Source organism: Netta rufina (assembly GCF_964035555.1).
Source record: "Netta rufina genome assembly, chromosome: 1".
NCBI lineage: Eukaryota > Metazoa > Chordata > Aves > Anseriformes > Anatidae > Netta > Netta rufina.
In genome coordinates, this window is record NC_140123.1 from 133,167,660 (window position 1) to 133,190,714 (window position 23,055).

A 23,055-nucleotide genomic window follows, 5' to 3' on the forward strand; every position below is an offset into this window, starting at 1 on the left:
GCATAAACAAGCAGCTAAAAGGTGTCCTTATGCTGCTAGCTGTAAATAAAAACACAGACAACTGGCAGGTTTGGTATAACCCTACAAAGGTTAACTGGAGATTTTATGTCTGTAGTTTTTAGTTATTTAGACGTACAATCAGTTATCATTCTGATGAATGTGTGTATTCTGTCCCTTAGTGTCCCTTCTGTCCCTATTCCTCCCTTAGTGCTACTCTTACATCACATTATCCAAATAAACAGAGTTTATCTACTTCTAAATTAGGCAGACATCCTTTGCCCGTTTCTATGGTTTGGCCTGGAATAACAAATCCAAATGCAAGCATCCTTTTATGTTTATCACTATATTATTTACTGTTTGATTAACTTGTTCCACCCTGGAGGACAAGCAACACTGTCCAACTGTACATTGGCTACCTGGCTGCTCTAGATGAGTCTGTAGGCCAGAGTAGCACTTTTCAAACTTGACATAAATGTAGGCAGTGAGGTTGGCACACCTCCAAAGAACAGTAGACAATGTAGATCACTTAACTTCAGCGTTACCCAAAAATGTTTAACAAAATACCCAACCATATGCACTCGGGACAGGTTATGTTGCCTGAATATTGGTGCCCAGTGCTATCTATGATAACGTGATGTATCAAAAACATTTACACGTGGCTTGCAGCTGTGATACGGGGAGTCCCACATTCTTCTGAAGCAGAATTTGAAGGCCAGGGTAGATTCCCCATAATGCTTACAGTGGTAGTAGACACCTATTTCTAGATATTCTTCTACAGAGATCAGGGGGTTTTGGTTGACAGCAAGTTGAGTATGAGCCAGCAGCATGCCCTGGAAGTCTAAAGGGCCAACTGTACCCTGGGGTGCATTAGGTATGGCATTGCTAGCCGGTCAAGGGAAGTATCAGTCTGCTCTGCTCTGGTGCAGCCTCACCCTGAGTACTGCATGCAGTTTGGGGCACCATGGTATAAGAAAGACAAAATTATTGCAGTGTCCAAACAATGGCCACAAAGATGATAAAGGGTCTAGAGGACAAGACAAGAGAGGAGCATCTGAGGTCCCTTGGTTTGTTCAGCCCAGAACAGAGCAGACTGAGGAGGGGCCTCATAGTGGCCTGCAGCTCCCTCATGAGGGGAGTCGAGGTGCAGGTGCTGAGCTCTGCTCTGTGGGGACAGCGACAGGACCGAAGGGAATGACATGGAGCTGGGAGTGGGGAGGGTCAGGCTGGGTGTTAGGAAAAGGTCCTTCACCAAGAGGGTGGTTGAGAACTAGGATAGGCTCCCCAGAGAAGTGGTGAAGGCACTGACCCTGCCAGAATTCAAGAAATGCTTGCACAATGCTCTTAGACATAGGGTTTGGTTTTTGTGTGGTCCTGATTGGACCCAGGAGTTAGACTTGATGATCTTGTGAGTCCCTTCCAACTTGGGATATTCTATGATTCTTTATTGACCACTGAAACTCCACAAGTTGAAAAGCAGCTGTGCTCCTAAACAATTCAGGGCAGGGGTTGATGAACATCTTGGTAGAAATGTCAGGAAAGTTAAAGCAGTAGCAATGCAAAAACTTCCAGTTGAAATTCCACTTGGACAGTGATTAAAACCCCTTGGTTTTGTAACAGGTTCAGAGATTTTTGAAGATCACGAGTGATGGCGACTCAGTTTCAGCTTGCATTTCACCTGGAAATACACATGTCCAGACAGCTCCCAGAGACATAAGGTAGTCAGCCACTTCGGTTCTAACAAGAAATCCCTTTTAATCAGCCTTATTCACAGAGCTCTCATCCTCATTCAGTCCAGAGGAGGCTTATTTCACTCAGCATAACGGGCAGAACAGACCAATACTTTTGCAGGGAAACAGGCCTTTTTTTTTTTTTTTTTTTTTTTTTTTTTTAAAAATGATGAAAAGCAGCAGCAACAGCAGAGCAGAGATCCTGGACAATATTCCACCTAGCTGGGTTCTGCTGAGCTCGGAGGGTTCAAGAACACTACAGTGCAGTATTGCATATATGTGGCTGCACATAAATGGTGATTTTTTACCCTTTACATATTGCCAAAACTTCAGAAATGCATCATGACTAGTGTAATAAAAGAACAATGAAATCACAAAGATTAACTTTCAATGGCTTGTTATTAGACAAATATCTTAAATATGAGTTGTATGCAGACAGCCAATGGAGAAGATAAAGCAGCAGGCAGAATGAGTTTATTCTCCCTAAGAGTGACAAAATGCATGTTACTGCATTAGCTGCAGGCAACAAATAAGCCTCTCAGGTATCACATTGTAGTGTAATTGCAGCAACCAAAGCCAGTATGTCACAAAGGTATGTGCCACAGATATCAGATCAGATATCATATGGCAGGGATGAGCTGCACTTTAACACATCCTTAATTGTTAATTGTTAACAAGAAAATTTTAAGAAAAAAATTAAAATATTTTGTGTGTTTTGTCCTCCCTCTTTCCCTTCCCTTCATTTCAAAGCAATTTCACTTTCTGCACACCGTTGCAGAAAGATATCTACGTAAGGGTATGAAGACATGTGGCTAGATGTAACTATAGCATTCATGGGGGAAGACGTTATAATAGCTGAGTGTTCATCTTATCATATGCATCATGCATTTATGTTAAGAAGGGGGGAAAAGAAAGCAACAGATCTGTCATCCCCTTACAGCCAGTACATTTGCCAGTACATTTACAACAGTAGCTGGCAAAAACACGTGCAATCCATGGAACACGGATGGGAAAATTATGTTTATTGCTGACCCACAGTAAAAATAGATTGGGACAAATTTTCACAAGGGACTATGCAGGCCATTTTCAAAGATACAATTCTTTTTTGACCTTCCAACTCTTATCTTACCTCAGTATCTGGATGAAGTGTAGAGTATGAATTACTATCATAACACTATTTAGCAGCAGCTCTTGCTTAAACCTAGGTAGACAAGGGGAGTATTACTGCCATCATGTCTCTTTTCCTGCCCCATGTCAACTTTCAACAAAGCATTTTGCTTTGAAATGTGGAAAGAAAGAAATGTACGGCTGGGTGCCATCAGCATCACAGCTACAATCCCAAATCCATGACCTTATGAGTCTATCTAAAGGACAACACACAGAGTTAGATAAGCAGTCAAGGCAGCAGTGGGCCCTGGGAATTCCACATAAAAACATACCTCAAAAAGACATACAAAATCCATTTGGAATCCTTGGCAAGTAAAAACTATACAATTTCAACACAATCATATTGTTGTGGATTTTTTCCCCAAAAATGTTACAGTGGAAAATTACAACATGCTCAAATCACCTGAACTCATATAAGAGTTAGAGGAAGGTTCTCCTTTCCTGTTGGAAAACAGTCAACACCCTGAAATGCTACTACATGGCTTTAGGAGATGTCCTTTATACAACTCCTTTGAAAGCAGAGCAAGAGTGACCAAGGAAGACAGCCAGGGACCCCAGGGAACTCCCCTGACCGCAGCATGATTACAAGCCACACTGAAGTCCATGAGAGGTTCAGAGGAGCATGAAGCTCAGAAATCTGAAAGATGACATAAAACTAGTTTACATAATTCTCACTAAAGTGTCATCTGTTAAGAAACTTATTCTTCATGTAATGATATCCAGTTCCTAACAATTACTACTGTGGAGTTACAAAGACGGTTTAAAATACTCTGAGTTAAGGCTAAGCAATTCTTTAAGATATGCCCACTCACTTTGCATAAGAGGTGTATCAAGAGCTGACATTAGACCTCCACGTCCCAACTGTGTCTCCCAAATCCCAATTCATACATGTTCTTTTTGACACTGCAAGCAGTTGAAGTTTTTTAGGTGAGATGCTGCTATAGTATAACAATTTTAAGTCTTTTAACACAAGCTGAGAATCTTTCTCATACAATAACCTTCATGAGGCCTGTTTAGCTCATTAGTGACTGAAACAATCCTGGAGGATTTAACCCTAGCTGTGTGAGCAGGCACAATGATAAGACAATAAGCATCCTTTTGGAAAAAGCACAGGAAAGAGAAAAACATTTTTCCTACCTTCTGCAAGCCAGATTTACTAATTTTCCCATATGATTGCTTGTTGTAGGTAAAAAAGCTTTCTTTAATAGTTGCTACCTGTTGTAAAAGGCTGTCCGTCAGCCTTTTAATTACTTCATCAACAGTTCTATTCTTGGCATACATGTATTTGTTAGCTTTATCTTCAATCTGCTTCTTTCTAAAATTGAAAGACTGCATGAAGACAAATTGCTTATTTTTTGTAGTTTCAAATATTTGATCAGCAATAATGAACAAGACTAACTACAAACAAGACATGGACACAGAAGTTTTTTTGATGCAAAAGAAAATGACAGGTTGATCAAGTAAAAGCACACATTGATTCCAAGGCCTATATTGTGCAACCATTTTTTAAGTATAGCTGGTTCTTAAAAAGAGCTTGCTTTTAAAAATACAAACAGACTGACATTGCTCTGCAGTATTTATTTTGCAAACTGAGATCCTAGACCTCCAAATCACAGGCTTAGTTTATAATGAGACTGGGTTTTTACGTCAGCTAAGGACCAACCTCCATCCTTTAATACATACTGAGTTAACAGAAGAGAACTAAGCCAACATGAAAGAAGCTAATTAAAGTCTTTACATCGATTTTTAAAAGGATAAAATGTCACTTGGGACATAACCTTTTTTCCTGTGAAGGTGAAATTTCCTCTTCTTGGATCCCAAGTAGGTCACTTCCCTTTTTTTTTTTTCCCCCTTTTTTTTTTTTTCTCCTTTGTGAGGAATGGACAGCATACCTTTCTTTTTCAGGCTCTCTAAGAAAGTTTATAGATATTAACGGTATAAGTTTTCTGCTGCAATACCAAAACCTTCATCAATAAGCCATTAATGTAAATAACAATTAAATATTTAATAACTTTAAAAGACAGAAAATAAATTAAAGGGTATGTAATGTGTCCCACTTGTACATATTTTGCCTTTGTTATGGATTTACCCCATGAAAAGGAAAGATAGAACAATTACTTTTGTTTAATCTGAGAGCATGTATTTCCATATAAGCAAAATGCAGAATATTCAGCACTCCTATTTTTATAGATTTATTAAGTATATTTTATAGTATTCCCTAAACTTAAAGATAATCTTAAACTTTCAACTCTCTTTCTAAAAATATGCCAATGAAGAGTTATTCTCTGATCTGAATAGCACATGGAACATTAACTCTACGCATCCCAAGAGGAATCAAAATATGACATTTACTGGTGGATCTCTTCTGAGTAAGTCAGGTGGACTCACCTCCTGAAGTGACCTGGTCTTCTGAGAGGTCTTCTATCTTGTGTGAATACAAGAGATTGTGAAAATATTACCAACTTTACCTGCCACTTTCTGATGATTAATATGCTCTCCTGCTTATCCACACAGGCCTTGGCATGAATGACCCCCAGGAAAATGAAAAAGTAAACACAGGACAGGTGAAGAAGGTAAATTCAAATGTTCTTTATATTGTTCCACTTTACTAGAGTTCAAGACTGAGGCAAAGGCTGGGTGTATCCTGGAAATAAATGAACGATTATTTGCAGCATGTGATCTGGAAGGCTATCTTCCTTGTTCAATAAGCTTCCTTGTGGCTTATTCTTGGAAAGCTTGATAACTTCATAATAACCTTAAGTACTGTGTGCAGTTTTGGGTGCCACAGTATAAGAAAGTATAGAACTGTTAGAGAGTGTCCAAAGGAGAGCTACAAAGATGAAGAAGTGTCTGGAGTGCAAGACGTACAAGGAGTGGCTGAAGTCACTTGGTTTGTTCAGCCTGGAGAAGAGAAGACTGAGGGGAGACCTCATTGTGGTCTACAACTTCCTCATGAAAAGGAGTGGAGGGGCAGGCACTATCACCTATCTCTGGTGACCAACGATAGGACCTGAGAGAACGGCACGGAACTGGGAAAGGGAACGGTCAGGTGGGGTTGTTAGGGAAAGGTTCTTCACCAAGAGTGTGGTTAGGCACTAGGACAGGTTTCCCCAGGGCAGTGGTAATTGCCCCGAGCCTGCCAGAGTTCAAGAAGTGTTTGTGTAGTCCCAAAGCTATGGACAACATTTGGACAATGCTCTCAGACATAGGGTCTGTTTTTTTTGTGTGGTCCTGATTGGACCCAGGAGTTAGACTAGATGATCCTTGTGGGTTCCTTTCAACTTGGGATATTCTATGATTCTAATAGACAAGCCTTCAATTAGGATTGAAAAAGGGAGCTCTGCTCATGGGAAAATATTAACCAAAGCCACCTAGCTGAGGGTCTATAACTACCTGGAATAGGGTCACACATAACAGATTTACACAAGAGACAAAGCCAGACAGAAAAGATCAAGCATGCTGATTGTCAGTGCATGAATACAAGAAAAGTGGTATAAACAAGGGGACATGGAAGTCCTTATGGTTCCTGGAAGACCTTGGAATTTTACCATTTGGTAAATTAAACCTTATTTAGAGTTCTACTGATAAAAGCCTAAGAGAATCTGAGTGCTAAAATTATAGGATGCTTACTATACATCCTCAAGAGGGAACACAGGATTTAGATTTAAAGCTTTTAGAAATCTGAAGATTTCTTTCTAAGAAAAAAAAAAAAAAGGCAAAAAAAAAAAAAAAAAAAGCAAAAAAAGCAAAATCAAAGCAAAATCATCCAGGGTAAAAAAAGAAGATTTTAACTGGTAAAGATTACAGCAGAACACAGGTTGTCCAGCCAATTATCAGAATGTGTCAGTGGTATCCTGTTGATGCTGAAAAATCTAGAGAAGTGAAAATCTTTCTAAATTTTATTCTAACTAACCAAGAGAAATGGCCTGAAAAAGGAAAATACAGCTTAGGCAGGAGTGTTGATGGAACAACAAAGCTTATGATTCTTGTAAAAGGAAGGCAGGAGAACAATGAAAAAAAGCATATTTCTACATACTCAAGAAAGTAAGGTATCATAGGAAATGAGTTTAAAGGGAAAATGACTTAAGTAGAGCTGGCAGTACATCAGTGTAACATGCCATCGTAGTATAAAAGAGAAGCATGACCAAAATCTGAAAGGCCATAACACAATATGAGATTCAGTATCAAAAACATCAAGAGTAATTCTATAAATACTTCATTCTATAAATACTTCAATAATATAAGAGCAATCAAGAAAAATGTGGGCTTTCTATTCAATATGGAAAGAAAACTACCAACAGGTTATATTAAGGGGAATGAAGCTCTTAAAGACTGTTTCTGTATCAGTCTTCAACAAGAAGTCAAATGTAAACAGGTAGTTTGAAAATGAACGCTAGTAAGAAATAAGGCAAGAACACATAATAAATTTTGCTATGTATTCAAATTGGTATGTAAAGAACTGGATAAAATGGTGCCCCGCATTTATGCAGAAAAGCACACACACCACCTAGCTTTAAAAAGAGGAAAGGAAAAGAACTAGAGAGTTAGACATATTTCTAAAAAATCTATTCCTGCTTTCAGGCAGTAATTACAGAGTCACAAAGAGTTCAAAGCCTGTTAAGAGACACAAGCCACTAGGGATCCTTATGATCTACCCTGATTTCAGGCAAGCTTATATTTTAAGTTATACTACCCTCCAAACAGCACCACTTTCACCTCAGTTTCCTAAGGAAGTAAGAATAATGCAATCAACCAACATGAATGGTGGGTAGTCAGGTGATGCTTTCAAACAACTGACCTCCTTCCAATAGCTAGTGAAGCTCAAAAGAAGTCAGATAGTTGAAGAGGAAAAAAAGGAGGTTCAGGATGATCTGTGACAAGATGCATCACTAACAGAATTGTTGATTTCAGATACTCCTGTCTTCAGATTAAAATATGATCTTTGCACAGGGGAGTAGCCTCTGTTTTACAAAATAGCACCCTTAAAAATGAGGGAGAGGCAATGAGAATACCTTAATGGATGTATTAAGGTAAATATTTCTTTCACTGGGTTCAAGTGAAAGGAAATACATGTGTCCAATATAATTTTAAGGAAAACAAAGCTCATCATATTAGAATACATTATTTTTTTCCAGTTTCTTTTGTTTTTGTTGGTTGGTTGATTGGTTTGGGTTGCATTTTGTTTTCTGCTGGATTATGCAGACATTTCCATATATTCAAAATAAGAAATGAGTAAACCAAACATCTTCACAACATGGGTGCCAATATTAGTGATGCTGGTTCAGACAGATGGAGGCCATACTTAGAGACCTGCTGTAGTCACAGCCATGAGGTGTACTATTGTTCCTGAGTAATGAGCCACACTGATTCCACAGAGAATCACAAGCTTACTCATCAGATGTTATCTAAAGGGCAACCGCAGTTGTTGAATGATTCAGTGAGATATAATCCTTGTGGACTCTGTAAAGGAAGCTCAACCATTTTTACCTGAATTCTAGGGTCTTTGATGAATGATCTATATGTGTTTGTTCTCCTGATGCAATGCTCTGAGCATTGTACAACTGAATATATCTCTGTGAAATGAGAGATCAGCTGAGGACAATACTTACTATTAGAAAAGCAGCATGTACCCTCAGTCTGAGTCTTTTTTTTTTTTTCTTTACATTAAATAGAACATTGTCTGCATTAATAAGAGTACCTTTTTGAAAGCTCTTTTTGCCTTTTTTCTTCACTTTGTTGGCTTCCCTTTGATATATGTGAACTGATACCATTTAAGTCACCAGGAAGAACAGCAACTTTTAAATTATCCAAAAGCATCTTGTAAAAGATCCCACCAGAATTATTATCTTCATATTTAGAGCATAACCTGGATAAAATAAGAATTTGAAAACAATTTCAGAGGTTAAGAACAATACATAACACATATGTCTTAAGGCAAAGATGATCAAAGTAGCACATTTCCTTTCCATATATTAAGGGCATTATTCAGAAGCTTATCCTTAAGTATTGGAAACTAGCCTTCCCAGGCTCCTGAAATCAAAAAGAAAGCAGGAACCTAACATAAACACTATATCATTACCTGGAAAAGCTCTGTTGTCTCTAGAAGGAGCCTAAGAAGAAGAGTATCTCCTGCCTGTAGTTACTCTTTGTGAATACCATGTATAACTAATGCTTGAATTATATAATGGATACTTGGAAGAAACTTGGCTCACCCACCACTACCCTGTCAAACTCAGCAGCACCGGTGGAAGAAGTAGCTAAGATTACAGCCACTACACCACTAGACCTGACAGAAATCATGAAGGAACCCCCTGTCTACCATAACTTGCCACCTGACATAGGAATGTAAAATGAAATCACTAATGGCTTTATTTAATACTCCTGGCTGTGAACGCTAGCAGTCCAGGGCAGACGCTCTGTTAGTTCAGCCCCTTCTTTTATGCTGAAGGTAACGTCCAGCCAAGAGGTCAGCTGGGACTGTTAAATCGCCCTCTTAATTCATTCCCATATAAATTAGCAGAGCTCATAAATCAAAGCCCATGTCATCAAGCCCTTGTTGCTGCTTCACTGAGCTGTTTAGCCTTCCTGGATTTCATTCATGTTCACAGAGCTCTGGGGAATTCCTGGATTAAAGCAGAATGCTCCTGTCCTTGTACCGTACTGGGGAAGTATGGCATTCTCTGCACTCCACTTACACCAAAGGCAGGTAGATTGACACTAAAAAAATATCTGTGGTAAAACACACTGGTAACTTGACGTGTCATGTGTTCCAATGCCTTTCTTCTGAAAAAAATGAAATGCAAGCTTTAATTTATTTTGAGAAATCTAACCCACATCAGGGGATAAAGTATCAGAATGGAGAGAAAGAGGGAAAAGAATCTCCATTTTCTAGTATTTGTTAAATTCTGTTCAGTGTAGAGGAAAACAAAACAGAACAAACAAAACAAAAGAAGTGAAGACTTCACACAGAAAATGGCTGTGAACAACACAGCACAACATCGGCTTTGTGAGTGTAATCCATAAAAGGCTTCCAAATGCCCTTAAAAATTATTCCCTATATTCCCCAGTCTGAATGTCATCTTACAGGTAGCCATCTGGGACAAGCATGCCAGCTACTCTGCTGCAGCAATAGCATTATTGTCCTCAAGTGCCTCAGGATGAGTCACATCAATGCAAAAGTCCAATTATAGTAGAAGACCCCAAAGCAGAAGTATCTTTTCAAATAAATAAGACTGATGTGGCTGAACCACTGGAATTCAGAATGTAATTCAGTCACTTCATCACCTTTTGCTCAAAAACCCTGCATCCCTTAAAGAGCCCGTGCTAAACCCTCAATCTGATTATGGCATTCCCAGCACAGATGTGATAGTCTTAAGCCAGTGTGTAAGCATTTAGAGGAGTCAGTTATAATTCTTTTTTTGGTTATTATTTTAAAATACATCATTTTTAAACCTAGCATCTCTTACCACTGTAGATCAGCAAATGAACAGTGCCACCCACTGTTCCTCTGCATAATCCACAATGTTTTCCTAGGATAGTTTTAAGTAAGATTTAACAAAACAAACAAACAAACAAAACAAAACAAAAACAAAAACAAAGAAATATAGATTGGTAAAAAGATGCAAGTCAAAACGTTTTTAAAGAGTCAGGCTAAATCACAGAATGACAACTCTAAGAGTAATATACAAAGTAGATTTTTCAAAAATATCTCCTCAAATGCGGTTGAGCCATTCTAACTTAATTAGCTAATTTATACTCATTTATCCTAAAACCAAACATTTCTCCAATTGATTAGGTCATCTATTGCATTGAGTATAAATCCTCTCTTCATCTTATTATAAGAATTACATTTCTTCTTCAGTGTGGTCATCAGCTCTCTAAAACACAACCCTGACGAATGATACTGCTAAGAACAGGTGCTCTTATTCTTCTGCTAGAGAAGATTAAACAATACAGCATGAATGAGACTGCGTTCATGGACTAAACATGGTCAATACAAGACTACATGTCCCTGAATGTCTTTGACAATGCAATTCAAATCTTGTCTTTTAGATGAATATTTCAGAATCCATTCCTGTGAAAAGATTCTAAATTCATCCCATCTATGGTGATACATATCTTGCTTTACTAAACACAGATAGCTGAACTGTTTAACAATGCTGCAATTCGATAATGCAAATATGCTCTACGTTCACCTTATTAGAACTCTTAAAAGTATTCATTTTTTTTCCTGGGGTTTGCTAGAAAACAACTTCAGTGTTCAGCATTTTGCTAGACTGATCTCACAGTGCTTATCTTGCATCCTTTTAAAACAAAGGTAAAATACATATTCACTAAAATCATCAACGAATTAAACCCTACCAGTCTGCCTTTCACTGCTTTATGTTGTTTTCTTACAGGGAATGTTTAGAATTTCAAGTAAAGACCACTTTGTGATTCAAAGTGACTGTAATTCCTCTCTTTTCCTATAGTACAGATCTCTTATTGACACAAACAATGGTAGAAACATTATTTAGAAAATTGTATAACTGCTGAGTCCCAGGTAATTCCAAGTATAACTACTTGTTCATGATCAATGACCACTGATTGTATGCTACATAGTGCAGAGCTATAAAACTGACAGATGATGAAAGCATATAGTTATAACAGCACACTGTGCTGGAAACATGACTTTTATGAACCCAATGCATAGCACCTGAAGTTTTCTCTAAGACATTTATAGAAAGGAAAATACCTACAGTAGAATTGGTTTTACTGATCACATTCATGCTCGTTCATATTTCAGGATCAAAGATTATTTTCCAAAAGCCATTTCCTGTTGGTGCTGTTGTGTTTGTTGCTCACTGATAATGATCAGCAGGACACTGGGTTGTAAATTGTCAGACTGGAACTGATTCCTTTGATTTTCCTATTATGTTTTTAAAGGTAGGAAAGAATTTCACAGTTTTCTGAAAGTCACTGACTGTAAGCAGAGAAAGTTAGAGCTCCTGTGAGAGTAGATTAGACCCAATTATGACCCGATTGACCTGTTATTGCAATAAAATGCCTAAATCCAATTCCCTTTCCTTTGGACATAGATACCTTAACCTCATACTCCCTGTGCTTGTCGCTATTTTGACTCCCCAGTTTGGGGAGTCTGCTCATATTGAAAATGAGATTTCATGTTAACAATATTAAATTTCATTTCTCTGTTCTTTACAACAATGGACTACTGAGGAAAGACATAACATTAATTAAATTCATTTTGTATTACATTGTGTTTGGAAATACTAAATAATGCTTGATAATGACTTGGATCTCCAGCACACTAATTGTTCCTTTATAAAAAAGACTTGTGTCACCTTTAAAATAGTGAAATTATGTCAAACTGACAAGTTCCCAACATGTAATTGTCATGGAAATAAGAGATTTACATGCTGCTCATGTGAGGAATGGGGCATTTTCTCCGCCAATCTTTTATTTTCTATATGCTTAAGACAAACCAAAATCCTTAATGCCTCCAAATATAGCTGTCATATTAAAAGACAGGAAGAAAGATAGGGTAAGAAAAGAAATTACATTAAATCTATTACAATTCATGCATCATCAACTTACTTCATAAATTGTTGATCTGACAAGGAGGGACAAGACAGCTGTAGGACTTTTCTTAGATGACTTCTCTTAATAGTGCCAGTACATTTAGGATCACAGGACTGCAAAGCCTTATGAAAATCTTTCCAGTTTTCTGTGATTTAATCTGAAAGGATCTCCTCCACCTGACAATTGAATGAATTAGTAATGCAGGAAACAGCAAAAAGTGTTCCTGATATTAAACAGTGATAGTGTTGTCACATGAAAAACTGTACTAAAATGACAAACATAATGTAGAAGACCAACATTTGCTGAAAATGAATCATGTTATCACTTACAGTATTACAACATAGAACAAGGAGACCAGACTTCGTAATTTTTTTCCACTAAGCCATTTATGAGCTATCTAATTTAAAGAAAGTTATTTTTAACTAAAACAATTTTAGTATACTGATTCCAAAACATGCTGCAACATCAGACCCAAGTTTATCTTTGAAAATGTTTGTTCTGAAAAATTATTTAAAAGTGACTGTGCAGGAAAGCATATACCTCACTTCATAGACCCTGCTCCTTTAAGTGACTGAAGAGACATATGTACTGAATAACAATGCAGGGTTTTTACTGTCTGTCTCTCCCCTCAGTATTGTAAAACAAAACCCACTAGGACTGAATGAGTTCCAAGTGGCACTCAGCTTACTCAGGGCATAATTTGAAGACAGGGGAAAATAACTACAAAAACTGGCTTATTTCACCTGTTTTAGGATCTGTCTATAGCAGTAGCAGTTAGAACAAAAGTGTACTCAATCTATAAGTGAAAAGGCATTAAAACCAGATGGTTCTGAAAAGAAATGAACATAGGATCACAATTTGACAGCAAATCTCCATATAACTGCAGATCTGTCCAAATACTGTACTGTGCAAAATTTCAGGTGAAAGGAAGGAGGCCGAGATGCCCTTCAGATTGTCTTGGCTGTCTGGAGGTCTAGATGGTTTTTAGGTTCAGGTTCTGCCCATTGCTGTTATTAAGATTACTCTGATTGAGTTACTTCCTAAAGTAATGATAAAAATGAAGTGATTTATTGAAAAAGCCATCCTCTTTTATTTGTACAACCATTAGTTGCCTTTTCTACAGGAAAAGCCACATTGATGAAGCTGGCATCACCACTGAGGAGACAAAAAGTAAAGACTCCCATAAACTCAAGCTTACTTGCACCTGCTTTTCATCAATAACTGGGTACAAACCAGCTATAAAGTCCAGAGCAGATCTACTCCTCAGAACAGAATCTCTCTCCAGGTGTGAAATCACAGTGGCCAGGGTCATGTGTGGCTACTATGTCATCCCAGGTGGTATTTCATCCCAACGTGACAACGATCTGTGATGCTTAACATTTCCTTTATCTGCCTTCCCCCATGCTAACCTTTATTTCATTTGGGATGCTTATTTTAAATGACAAAAAATGGCCACTTATCTCTGTACCTCCCTACTACAAGCCTAACTGGCTTAATTTGTAAATCCAACTCAGTGTGCATGTCAGCTGCATACATGCTGACAAATGTCAGCATTTGTAGTTTTCCCAACATGCTGATTTTACAGGCTACTAAATATTGCCCTAAAATTTCAGCCAGACTGTTGTTCTACTCAAAACCAGCTGGAATGGAGTTGAGCTGCTGCATCAAATGTTGCTATTGTTGGACCTACCAGGGTGCAGGGACTCACCCTGGTTTAACTCCTAAGATCAAAGCCTTTCAAAGCAATGCATTCCATTCAGTGCTGTTCTTTTTGTGCATCTAGTATCTCTTGACACTACTCCACTCTTCTGGTATCTGTAAAAAACACTATTCAGACTACCCAAAACAAAGCTAAACATGGAGTTAAGTCAGTTGGCATATTAATGCAAACCTAAAGAGATTTGATACTGAAAATTATCAACAGATTCTTAATACTAGGAAGATTTGCAAACTGCAGCTTATGTCTTAAAATAATCTGCTAGGCAAAGAAATATTGCTTAATCTCTATCAAATTAGATAATCACAGAATCACAGAATTTCTTGGTTGGAAGAGACCTCAAGATCATCGAGTCCAACCTCTGACCTAACGCTAACAGTCCCCACTAAACCATATCCCTAAGCTCTACATCTAAACGTCTTTTGAAGACTTCCAGGGATGGTGACTCAACCACTTCCCTGGGCAGCCTGTTCCAATGCCTCACAACCCTTTCAGTGAAGAAGTTCTTCCTAACATCTAACCTAAAACTCCCCTGGCTCAACTTAAGCCCATTCCCCCTTGTCCTGTCACCAGGCACGTGGGAGAACAGACCAACCCCCACCTCGCTACAGCATCCCTTGAGGTACCTAAAAAGAGCGATAAGGTCGCCCCTGAGCCTCCTCTTCTCCAGGCTGAATAAGCCCAGCTCCCTCAGCCGCTCCTCGTAGGACTTGTTCTCCAGACCCCTCACCAGCTTCGTTGCCCTTCTCTGCACCCACTCAAGCACCTTGATGTCCTTCTTGTAGCGAGGGGTCCAAAACTGAACACAGTACTCGAGGTGCGGCCTCACCAGAGCTGAGTACAGGGGGACGATCACCTCCCTAGCCCTGCTGGTCACACTGTTCCTGATACAAGCCAGGATGCCGTTGGCCTTCTTGGCCACCTGAGCACACTGCTGGCTCATATTCAGCTGACTATCCACCATCACTCCCAGGTCCTTCTCTGCCAGGCAGCTCTCCAACCATTCCTCTCCCAGCCTGTAGCTCTGCTTGGGGTTATTGTGCCCCAGGTGCAGGACCCGGCACTTGGCCTTGTTGAACTTCATGCAGTTGACCTCAGCCCATCGATGCAGCCTATCCAGATCCTCCTGCAGAGCCTTCCTACCCTCAAGCAGATCGACACACGCATATAGCTTGGTGTCATCTGCAAACTTACTGAGGGTGCACTCAATGCCCTCGTCCAGATCATCAATGAAGATATTAAAGAGGACCGGCCCCAGCACCGAGCCCTGGGGAACGCCACTAGTGACTGGCCTCCAACTGGACTTGGCTCCATTCACCACGACTCTTTGGGCCCGGCTATCCAGCCAGTTTCTAACCCAACGAAGCATGCGCCAGTCCAAGCCAAGAGCAGTCAGTTTCTTGAGGAGAATGCTGTGGGAGATGGTGTCAAAAGCCTTGCTGAAGTCAAGGTAGACCACATCCACAGCCTTTCCCTCGTCCACCCAGCGCGTCACTTTGTCATAGAAGGAGATCAGGTTCGTCAAGCAGGACCTGCCTTTCATAAACCCATGCTGACTGGGCCTGATCGCCTGCTTGCCCTGCAAGTGCTGCGTGACGATTCTCAGGAGGATCTGCTCCATGAGCTTCCCTGGCACTGAGGTCAAACTGACAGGCCTGTAGTTTCCCGGGTCTGCCCTCCGGCCCTTCTTGTAGATGGGCGTCACGTTTGCTAGCTGCCAGTCAACTGGGACCTCCCCCAATCGCCAGGACTGCTGATAAATGATGGACAGTGGCTTGGCCAGCTCCTCTGCCAGTTCTCTCAGTACCCTTGGGTGGATCCCATCCGGCCCCATCGACTTGTGCACATCCAAGTGCCGTAGCAGGTCACCAACCACTTCTTCGTGGATAGTGAGGGCCGCATCCTGCTCCCCATCCCCTTCCACCAGCTCAGGGTACTGAGTATCCAGAGAACATCCGGTATTGCCACTAAAGACTGAGGCAAAGAAGGCATTGAGCACCTCCGCCTTTTCCTCATCTCTTGTAACTAAGTTTCCCTCCACATCCAGTAAAGGATGGAGATTCTCCTTAGTCCTCCTTTTTGTGTTGATGTATTTATAGAAACGTTTTTTGTTATCTTTAACGGCAGTAGCCAGATTGAGCTCCAGATGAGCTTTGGCCTTTCTAATTTTGTCCCTGCACAGCCTCGCTACATCCTTATAGTCCTCCCTAGCGGCCTGCCCACTTTTCCAAAGATTATAAACCCTCTTTTTTCTCCTAAGATCAAGCCACAATTCTCTGTTGAGCCAGGCTGGTCTTCTTCCCCGCCAGCTCGTCTTTGGGCACGTGGGAACAGACCGTTCCTGCGCCATTAAGATTTCCCTCTTGAAGAGCGCCCAGCCTTCCTGGACCCCTCTGCCCTTCAGAACTGCCTCCCAAGGGACTCCACCAACTAGTGTCCTGAGCAGCTCAAAGTCAGCCCTCCGCAAGTCCAATACAGCGGTTTTACTGGTCCCCTTCCTGGCCTCGCCAAGAATAGTGAACTCCACCATTTCATGGTCACTCTGCCCAAGACAGCTCCCGACAATCACATCCTCCACCAGTCCTTCTCTGTTTGTGAAGAGAAGGTCTAGCGGGGCACCACCCCTGGTAGGTTCACTAACCAGCTGCGTCAGGAAGCTATCTACCTTCCACGCTCTCCAGAAACCTCCTAGACTGCTTTCTCAGGGCTGTGTTGTGCTTCCAGGATATGTCAGGGAAGTTGAAGTCCCCCACGAGTACAAGAGCTGACGATTTCGCAACTTCTGTCAGCTGCCTGTAGAACTCCTCATCCGTATCCTCATCCTGGTTCAGCGGTCTATAGCAGACCCCGACCAGGACACTAGCCTTGTTGTCCCTGCCGATCCTAACCCAAAGGGACTCGACCTTGTCATTCCCAGCCTCGAGTTCTACAACCTCGAAAGACTCTCTAATATAGAGAGCCACACCACCACCCCTTCTGTGCTGCCTGTCCCTTCTGAAGAGCTTATAGCCAGGCATTGCAGCACTCCAGTCATGAGACTGGTCCCACCATGTCTCCGTGATGGCAACCAAGTCGTAGCCTGCCTGCTGCACGATGGCTTCCAGCTCCTCCTGTTTGTTACCCATGCTGCGTGCATTGGTGTAGATGCACTTCAGCTGGGCCATAGCCTTATCCTCCGGCCTTGCCATTGTTCCCCCCTACACAGCCCCAACAATCCTAGCTTCAGCCCCATCCCCCTTCCTACCTAGTTTAAAGCCCTCTCAATGAGCCCTGCCAGCTCCTGGCCCAGGATCCTTTTTCCCCTAAAAGATAGGGACCCGTCTGCGGCTATCAGGCCAGGTGCTGAGTAAAGTGCCCCATGATCAAAAAACCCAAGATTTCTGCATTGGCACCAGCCCCAAAGCCACGTGTTTAACAGGTGGGCTTTCCGTGTCCTCTCTGAACCCCTCCCTGCCACCGTAGGGATGGACGAAAACACTACCTGCACTCCTGCTCCATCCACTAACCGACCCAGCCCCCTAAAGTCTCTTTTGATAGCCTTCAGGCTTCTCTCTTCAATGCTGTCACTGCCCGCCTGGACTATCAAAAGAGGGTAATAGTCAGAAGGGCGTACCAGGTTGGGAAGCTTCCTGGCAACGTCCCTGACCCTGGCCCCAGGGAGGCAGCAGACTTCCCTACGGGTAGGGTCAGGCCGACAAATAGGGCCCTCTGTTCCCCTAAGAATAGAGTCTCCAACAACAATAACCCTCCTGTCTTTCTTGGTGGAGGCAGTCCTGAGGTGTGGAGTCGACCTCCTCACCCTAGGCATCCTCCTGGGAACACTTGCTACCTCTTCCTCAGCTACTGGTCTGTCAAGCTCCAGGGCCTCAAACCTGTTGTGTAAGGGCACCTGGGAAGGCGGGGCCAGAAGGGGAGGGCATCGCCTGTGGTGTCGAGCAGGGATCTGTTTCCATTCCTCCTGAACTCCCAGATCCCCTCCCTCTGCCCGACGGCTACAGGGCAGGGGGTCCACCCCCATTTGAGGAGTCTCACCTCAGTACCTCCCCTTGAGGCCCTTCAGGGAGTTACTCCACAAGTCTATCTCTCCCACACACTCCCTGATGGCCCACAACCTCTCCACCTCCTCCTTGAGCTCCGCCACCATACGGACCAGGTCATCCACCTGCTCGCACCTCACGCACACAGTTTCTCTGCCTCCCGCCGATGGCAGCAACAGGCTCAGACACTCCCTGCATCCGGTGACCTGAACTGCGGCATTTTTTAACGGGTAGTCGGTCTGGGTGTGTACCGACTTCCTGGAGAGCGCACCGTGCCTGGTGGAGACCATTATCACCTAGCTAACGGCTGTCGTTAAGGCGGTGTTCGTGTGGGCGGGCGGAACGCTCTGCCCTTCCTGCTCGCCCTGCCTGCGCGAACTGCCGCGCCACTCCCTTCTGACGCGCCACGCCCTGTTTGCCCGCCCTGCTCACCGCGCTCCTGGTCGCTCGCGCTCCCTAGGGGCAGCTTTTGAACGGCTGGGGAGGAGGCGGTGCTGGCTCCGCCTTCGTCTCGTGAGCCTCCCTCACGAGGGCTGCCGGGTCCTGGCGGCTCCCTCAAGTAGGCTCGATGCCGGAAAAATTAGCCCTGCCTGGCCAGATCCCCCGCTCCGCTGCAGAACGCGTCTGCCCCGGAGCCGATCGCCTCGGCAAATGGTGAATAAATAGTGAATACTGGCATAGTGAATTGAAATTTTGACCACGGGATTCAGTATTGTGGTGTAATTGCCTGAAGTAACTAGGGAAATAAAACTAACATTCACATTTTAAAGAAAATGTACGGCATTGAAGAGGCTTTCAGGGTAGGGCATAACTGCATTACCTGAGAGTTCCCTAGGCTTCCAACCTTAGAGGCTATCGCGCTGGGAAAACCTGCTGTGCCAGCTCTAAGGAACAGTACGGAGCGTAGAGTGGAGTGGAGACACCACGGCGAGGCTCTGTAACCAGGTGGGGACTCAATTGTTCTTGCGCACACCGAGACCGATAAGCTGAACTTTTTGCTACCCTGCGCCGAGGACCTGTCATGTTTTAACAAATGCTGTACCCTAGTGTACTTTTTGCTCATTATAATATCAGTATAATACCAAAACACACCTCTATCCCAAAAGCTACCCGCCTCCAAGGTGCGACCACCCCTCACTGAGCATGCGCTCTGAATTTCTCGGAGCCTATTACTTTAAACGGAGACGGGAGAACTTTTCACCAAGCACAACTGAGATGCTTGACTAGAGCCACTCAAGCTCCACCTAAAAGATAGAAAATAATATAAATTGGCCTAAGAGAGAGGGGATGTTAGGGAAGATACCACCGTCAGGGGAGATACCATCCCGAGAGAATACATCCTTAGGACCTCCTGACTCCTGGGACCAGTCGACGGGCTGAGCCTCTCTTGTCCCCCATTGGGACGCCTTTGGGTGAGATTTGAACATTTGGTTATAAATCCTTCTAGAGTCTTTGAGCCTTTCAACGTGTTAATTACCAGGCTGCGCACCTGTAACACCTGTGTATTTCGTCCATGCTAGCTTGCTTTTGCAGACAGTCGCTTTCGTCGGCAACCCAAAGAACCTATGTACCTGTTGCTGTAATAAATCACACTTGATTGCATTGTCATTGCTCTCATTAAGTGCAACTAGGGTAAGGATGGTTATACATGGTGAATCCGGGACCGTGATAGTTCAGTGTTCTGAATCCAACCAGACCCCTAACGGTTAATGCGTTATTGGTGAATATCCGACTGGACCCCTAACGGTTGATGAAATCAAATTGGTGAAATCTGTGATTGTGATAGTTCAGTACCCTGAATCGGGCCCATAACAGTTAATCAGCTACACCCATTTACGCGACAAGTATGTAGGTATCTATGTACATACATACTGAATATACACTCTGAACATATACTCTCTATGTATGGTGAATGGTTCTAAAGGAAAACATCACAAGGAGCCTGCAAATTCAGAAGGTATCAAAGCTGTGTCCAGGAAAATATATACAACCTCTGTGTAGTATATAGCATACAATTTGTACAGATGTATATTATAAAGAATAAAAGATAAAATAAGAAACGGCAAAATCTCAGCAAAACACATCTGACACCTGAAAGCTAAGAAGTACTACTAGTCCCTCATCTGCTGTACAAACATATGTGAGCTAGTGATTCTGCATAAGTTTTCAAAAACATCTCATAACCATGAGATTCCCTTCCAATTGATGCGTCAAAAGAAAGAGTCTAGAAGCACTGATTAAGAAGAAGATTTACATTGCTGGAAAGCATGTGAACATATTAACATAGACAATAACTGTATGCAGAGTGTAACATTTTACTAAAATACAATGCAGCATTTTGCTGCAGCTGTTATATCATTAAAGAAATAGCACTTACCATGGATTCTTTTTCTTCAGACAAGTCTACAAATTCATAATAGTCAAGGTATCTAGTCTGTTCTAGATCAATTATCTGGATTAGTTCCTGGAAGTCTTTATCTTTCACTTGAAAAACAAAGTAATGGAAAATATGATGAAGGTCATTTCTTGTGATTTTTCCATCTTTTTTCTAAGAAAAAAAAAAAGAAAGCATAGAAAGCATGCATAAAAAAGGGCAAATGTTTACTAAACCAGTGCTAATTCTAACATGCTATTCTGACTCACGGAAAGCTGACTCCACAATCAGTAAGATTGTAAAGTAGGTATAATTTTTTTATATTCAGCGCTGAGCAGCATGGGGGTAGTCCCACCAAAGTCATGCGCACCTAACACGGCAACTTGCCATGGTTATATGCAGTAAAGAGTTAGATATGCATGAGGTTCCCCAATACGCCTATACATATGCATGACCTGTCCCTGCTTAGTATTAAAATTAGCTACAAGAAGTCATTTCTGTAAATTCCTCTTGTCTGCACTTGCTCAGTGCCTTGTGGTAGTGGGCGTTGAGGGTTGTGGGGATGAAGTAAGATGTCTTCATCAGGGTTGAACTTTTCACCTCATCTCTTTGCGCATGCCCTCTGAGGCCTTGGTCACAATCTGGGCCATAAGGTTGGTTTGATCTGGTTCTTGGGGTATGAGAGGCTCCTGTTATCTCGAGACCTTGTATGTTTAACATTCCTTATCTCGTCTCTTTGTCCTCATCTCTGACCCCTTGGTTAAATTCTGAACCAGAGGTGGCTCCTGTTATCTGGAGGTCTAAGTGAATCAATCGCTTTCTAATTTCTAATCCCAATGATTCAGTCCCCCCTTTTCTGGAAAATCTAGTATATTCTTTTACTTAATATAAAAATTATTCTTCCCAGTCTCTATATGTACCCCTCAAAAGTGCCATGCACTTTTTTCAAGGAAGCTGACATAGACATTCGTTGTAGTAATTTCCAATTCCCGACAACTATTACAAAAGACAATATTAAACTTATACCAACTAACATCAATAAAACAATAATTGGGTGACACAATGTGTTCAAAATCCCAGTTGCAGTTGGCGACCATCCAAAGAGTGTATCCCACCAGTTGTGATTTGTGTCTTGTTTTATTCTTTGCAAAACTCTGCTTATTTCCTTTGTATCATGATGGACAGTGATTAGTCTTCTCTCCATTTTCCTGTCATCCCAATAGGTGTAGGTATATATTGTGTTGTTAGACTTGATCAACTGGTAGGATACCACTGGTGCCAAATATAGAAAATCACACCCAACGATTCTAACAAAGTTACAAATACAAAAGTTAATACTAATTTTTTTGCTAGGGAGAATTATGTTCTCATTATCTACTTCTACAAAATCACAAGCAGTTCTTAAACACACACACACAGCCTTGACCAATATATACAAGCACAGTCTTTTGACTAGGATTTGGATGAATTTCAAAGTGACAAACACCTTGCTCCATGTAACACATGATTCTAGATTTACAGACTGCCATTTCCCATTCTCCATCCGTGCCCACATTCTATACTCTGAAGGAGTATATACACTGTCTAAAAATGCCTTCACTTCCTTCCCTAATGATCAGGGCAGCCATTGCCTGCATCCATAACTGTGCTTGTATACAACTAAGAGCTAAAGATACGTTATCTTGAACCATACTGAGTGCATCTATTATTAGTGTGTGGTCTTGGTCTTCAGCCTTTTCCCATCTCGGTCCTCTGTTGTTAAGGCTTCGGACCAAGGCCACTCACCATTTTCTATCATAGAGGCACCTTCTTGAATCACGATTACAACTATAAGCTATAGAAATAAAACAATTCTATTAACTAAATTTCTGCTAACCATATTACTAAATACGCCTGACCATAATGTCCTCATTTTGTTCAACCGAGCTTTAGTTTCAGTTCACCGTCACCTGGTGTTACTTTTCAGGGGGCTTCTAAAGCTTTCTTCACTTGAGAATGGTGAATCCAGACACACTGTTCCTTGATCTCAATTGAGGTGGAGGTTGTAAGGAGCACCTAGTATAGTCCTTCCCACTGTGGTTTCAAAGTTTTCTTACAAGAGACTTAGTTACCTCTCAGGCTTTGGCAGTCCATGTGGGGAAAGCCTCTGGCCATCCTGCAAAGGTATCTGTTAACACCAGTAAATATCAACACCCCCCCCTTTTCTTGGAAGTTCAAACAAGTCAATTTGCCATTGTTGCCCGGGCCAATGGCCTTTTCCAATTTGACAGTTTTAGTCTGGGGGCATTTTGGGGGTTAGTCTGGAGACAAAGGTCACATTGTTAAGTTATTTGAGTGACGGTAACATTTAAGTTCCTGGCAATATTTTTTCCAATTAGATAGTTATACCACAATAAATTGGAGGGGATGACTAGCTTCCCTTCCCTTCTTTGGTAATAGCCCATCCCTCTTGGC

General features: G+C 41.8%; 1 protein-coding gene across 1 annotated transcript in view; it reads right to left on the bottom strand.

The window, feature by feature from the left end:
* EFCAB6 (EF-hand calcium binding domain 6) overlaps positions 1-23,055 on the bottom strand; it is a gene marked incomplete at both ends in the record, with an annotated part of 74,036 nt that overhangs the window by 50,788 nt on the left and 193 nt on the right. The window contains 3 exons of the mRNA XM_084301893.1: positions 740-857; positions 4,032-4,292; positions 20,605-20,711. Of these exons, the coding sequence (XP_084158019.1) occupies positions 740-857; positions 4,032-4,292; positions 20,605-20,711 (486 nt within the window). The remainder of the gene's footprint in view (positions 1-739; positions 858-4,031; positions 4,293-20,604; positions 20,712-23,055) is intronic.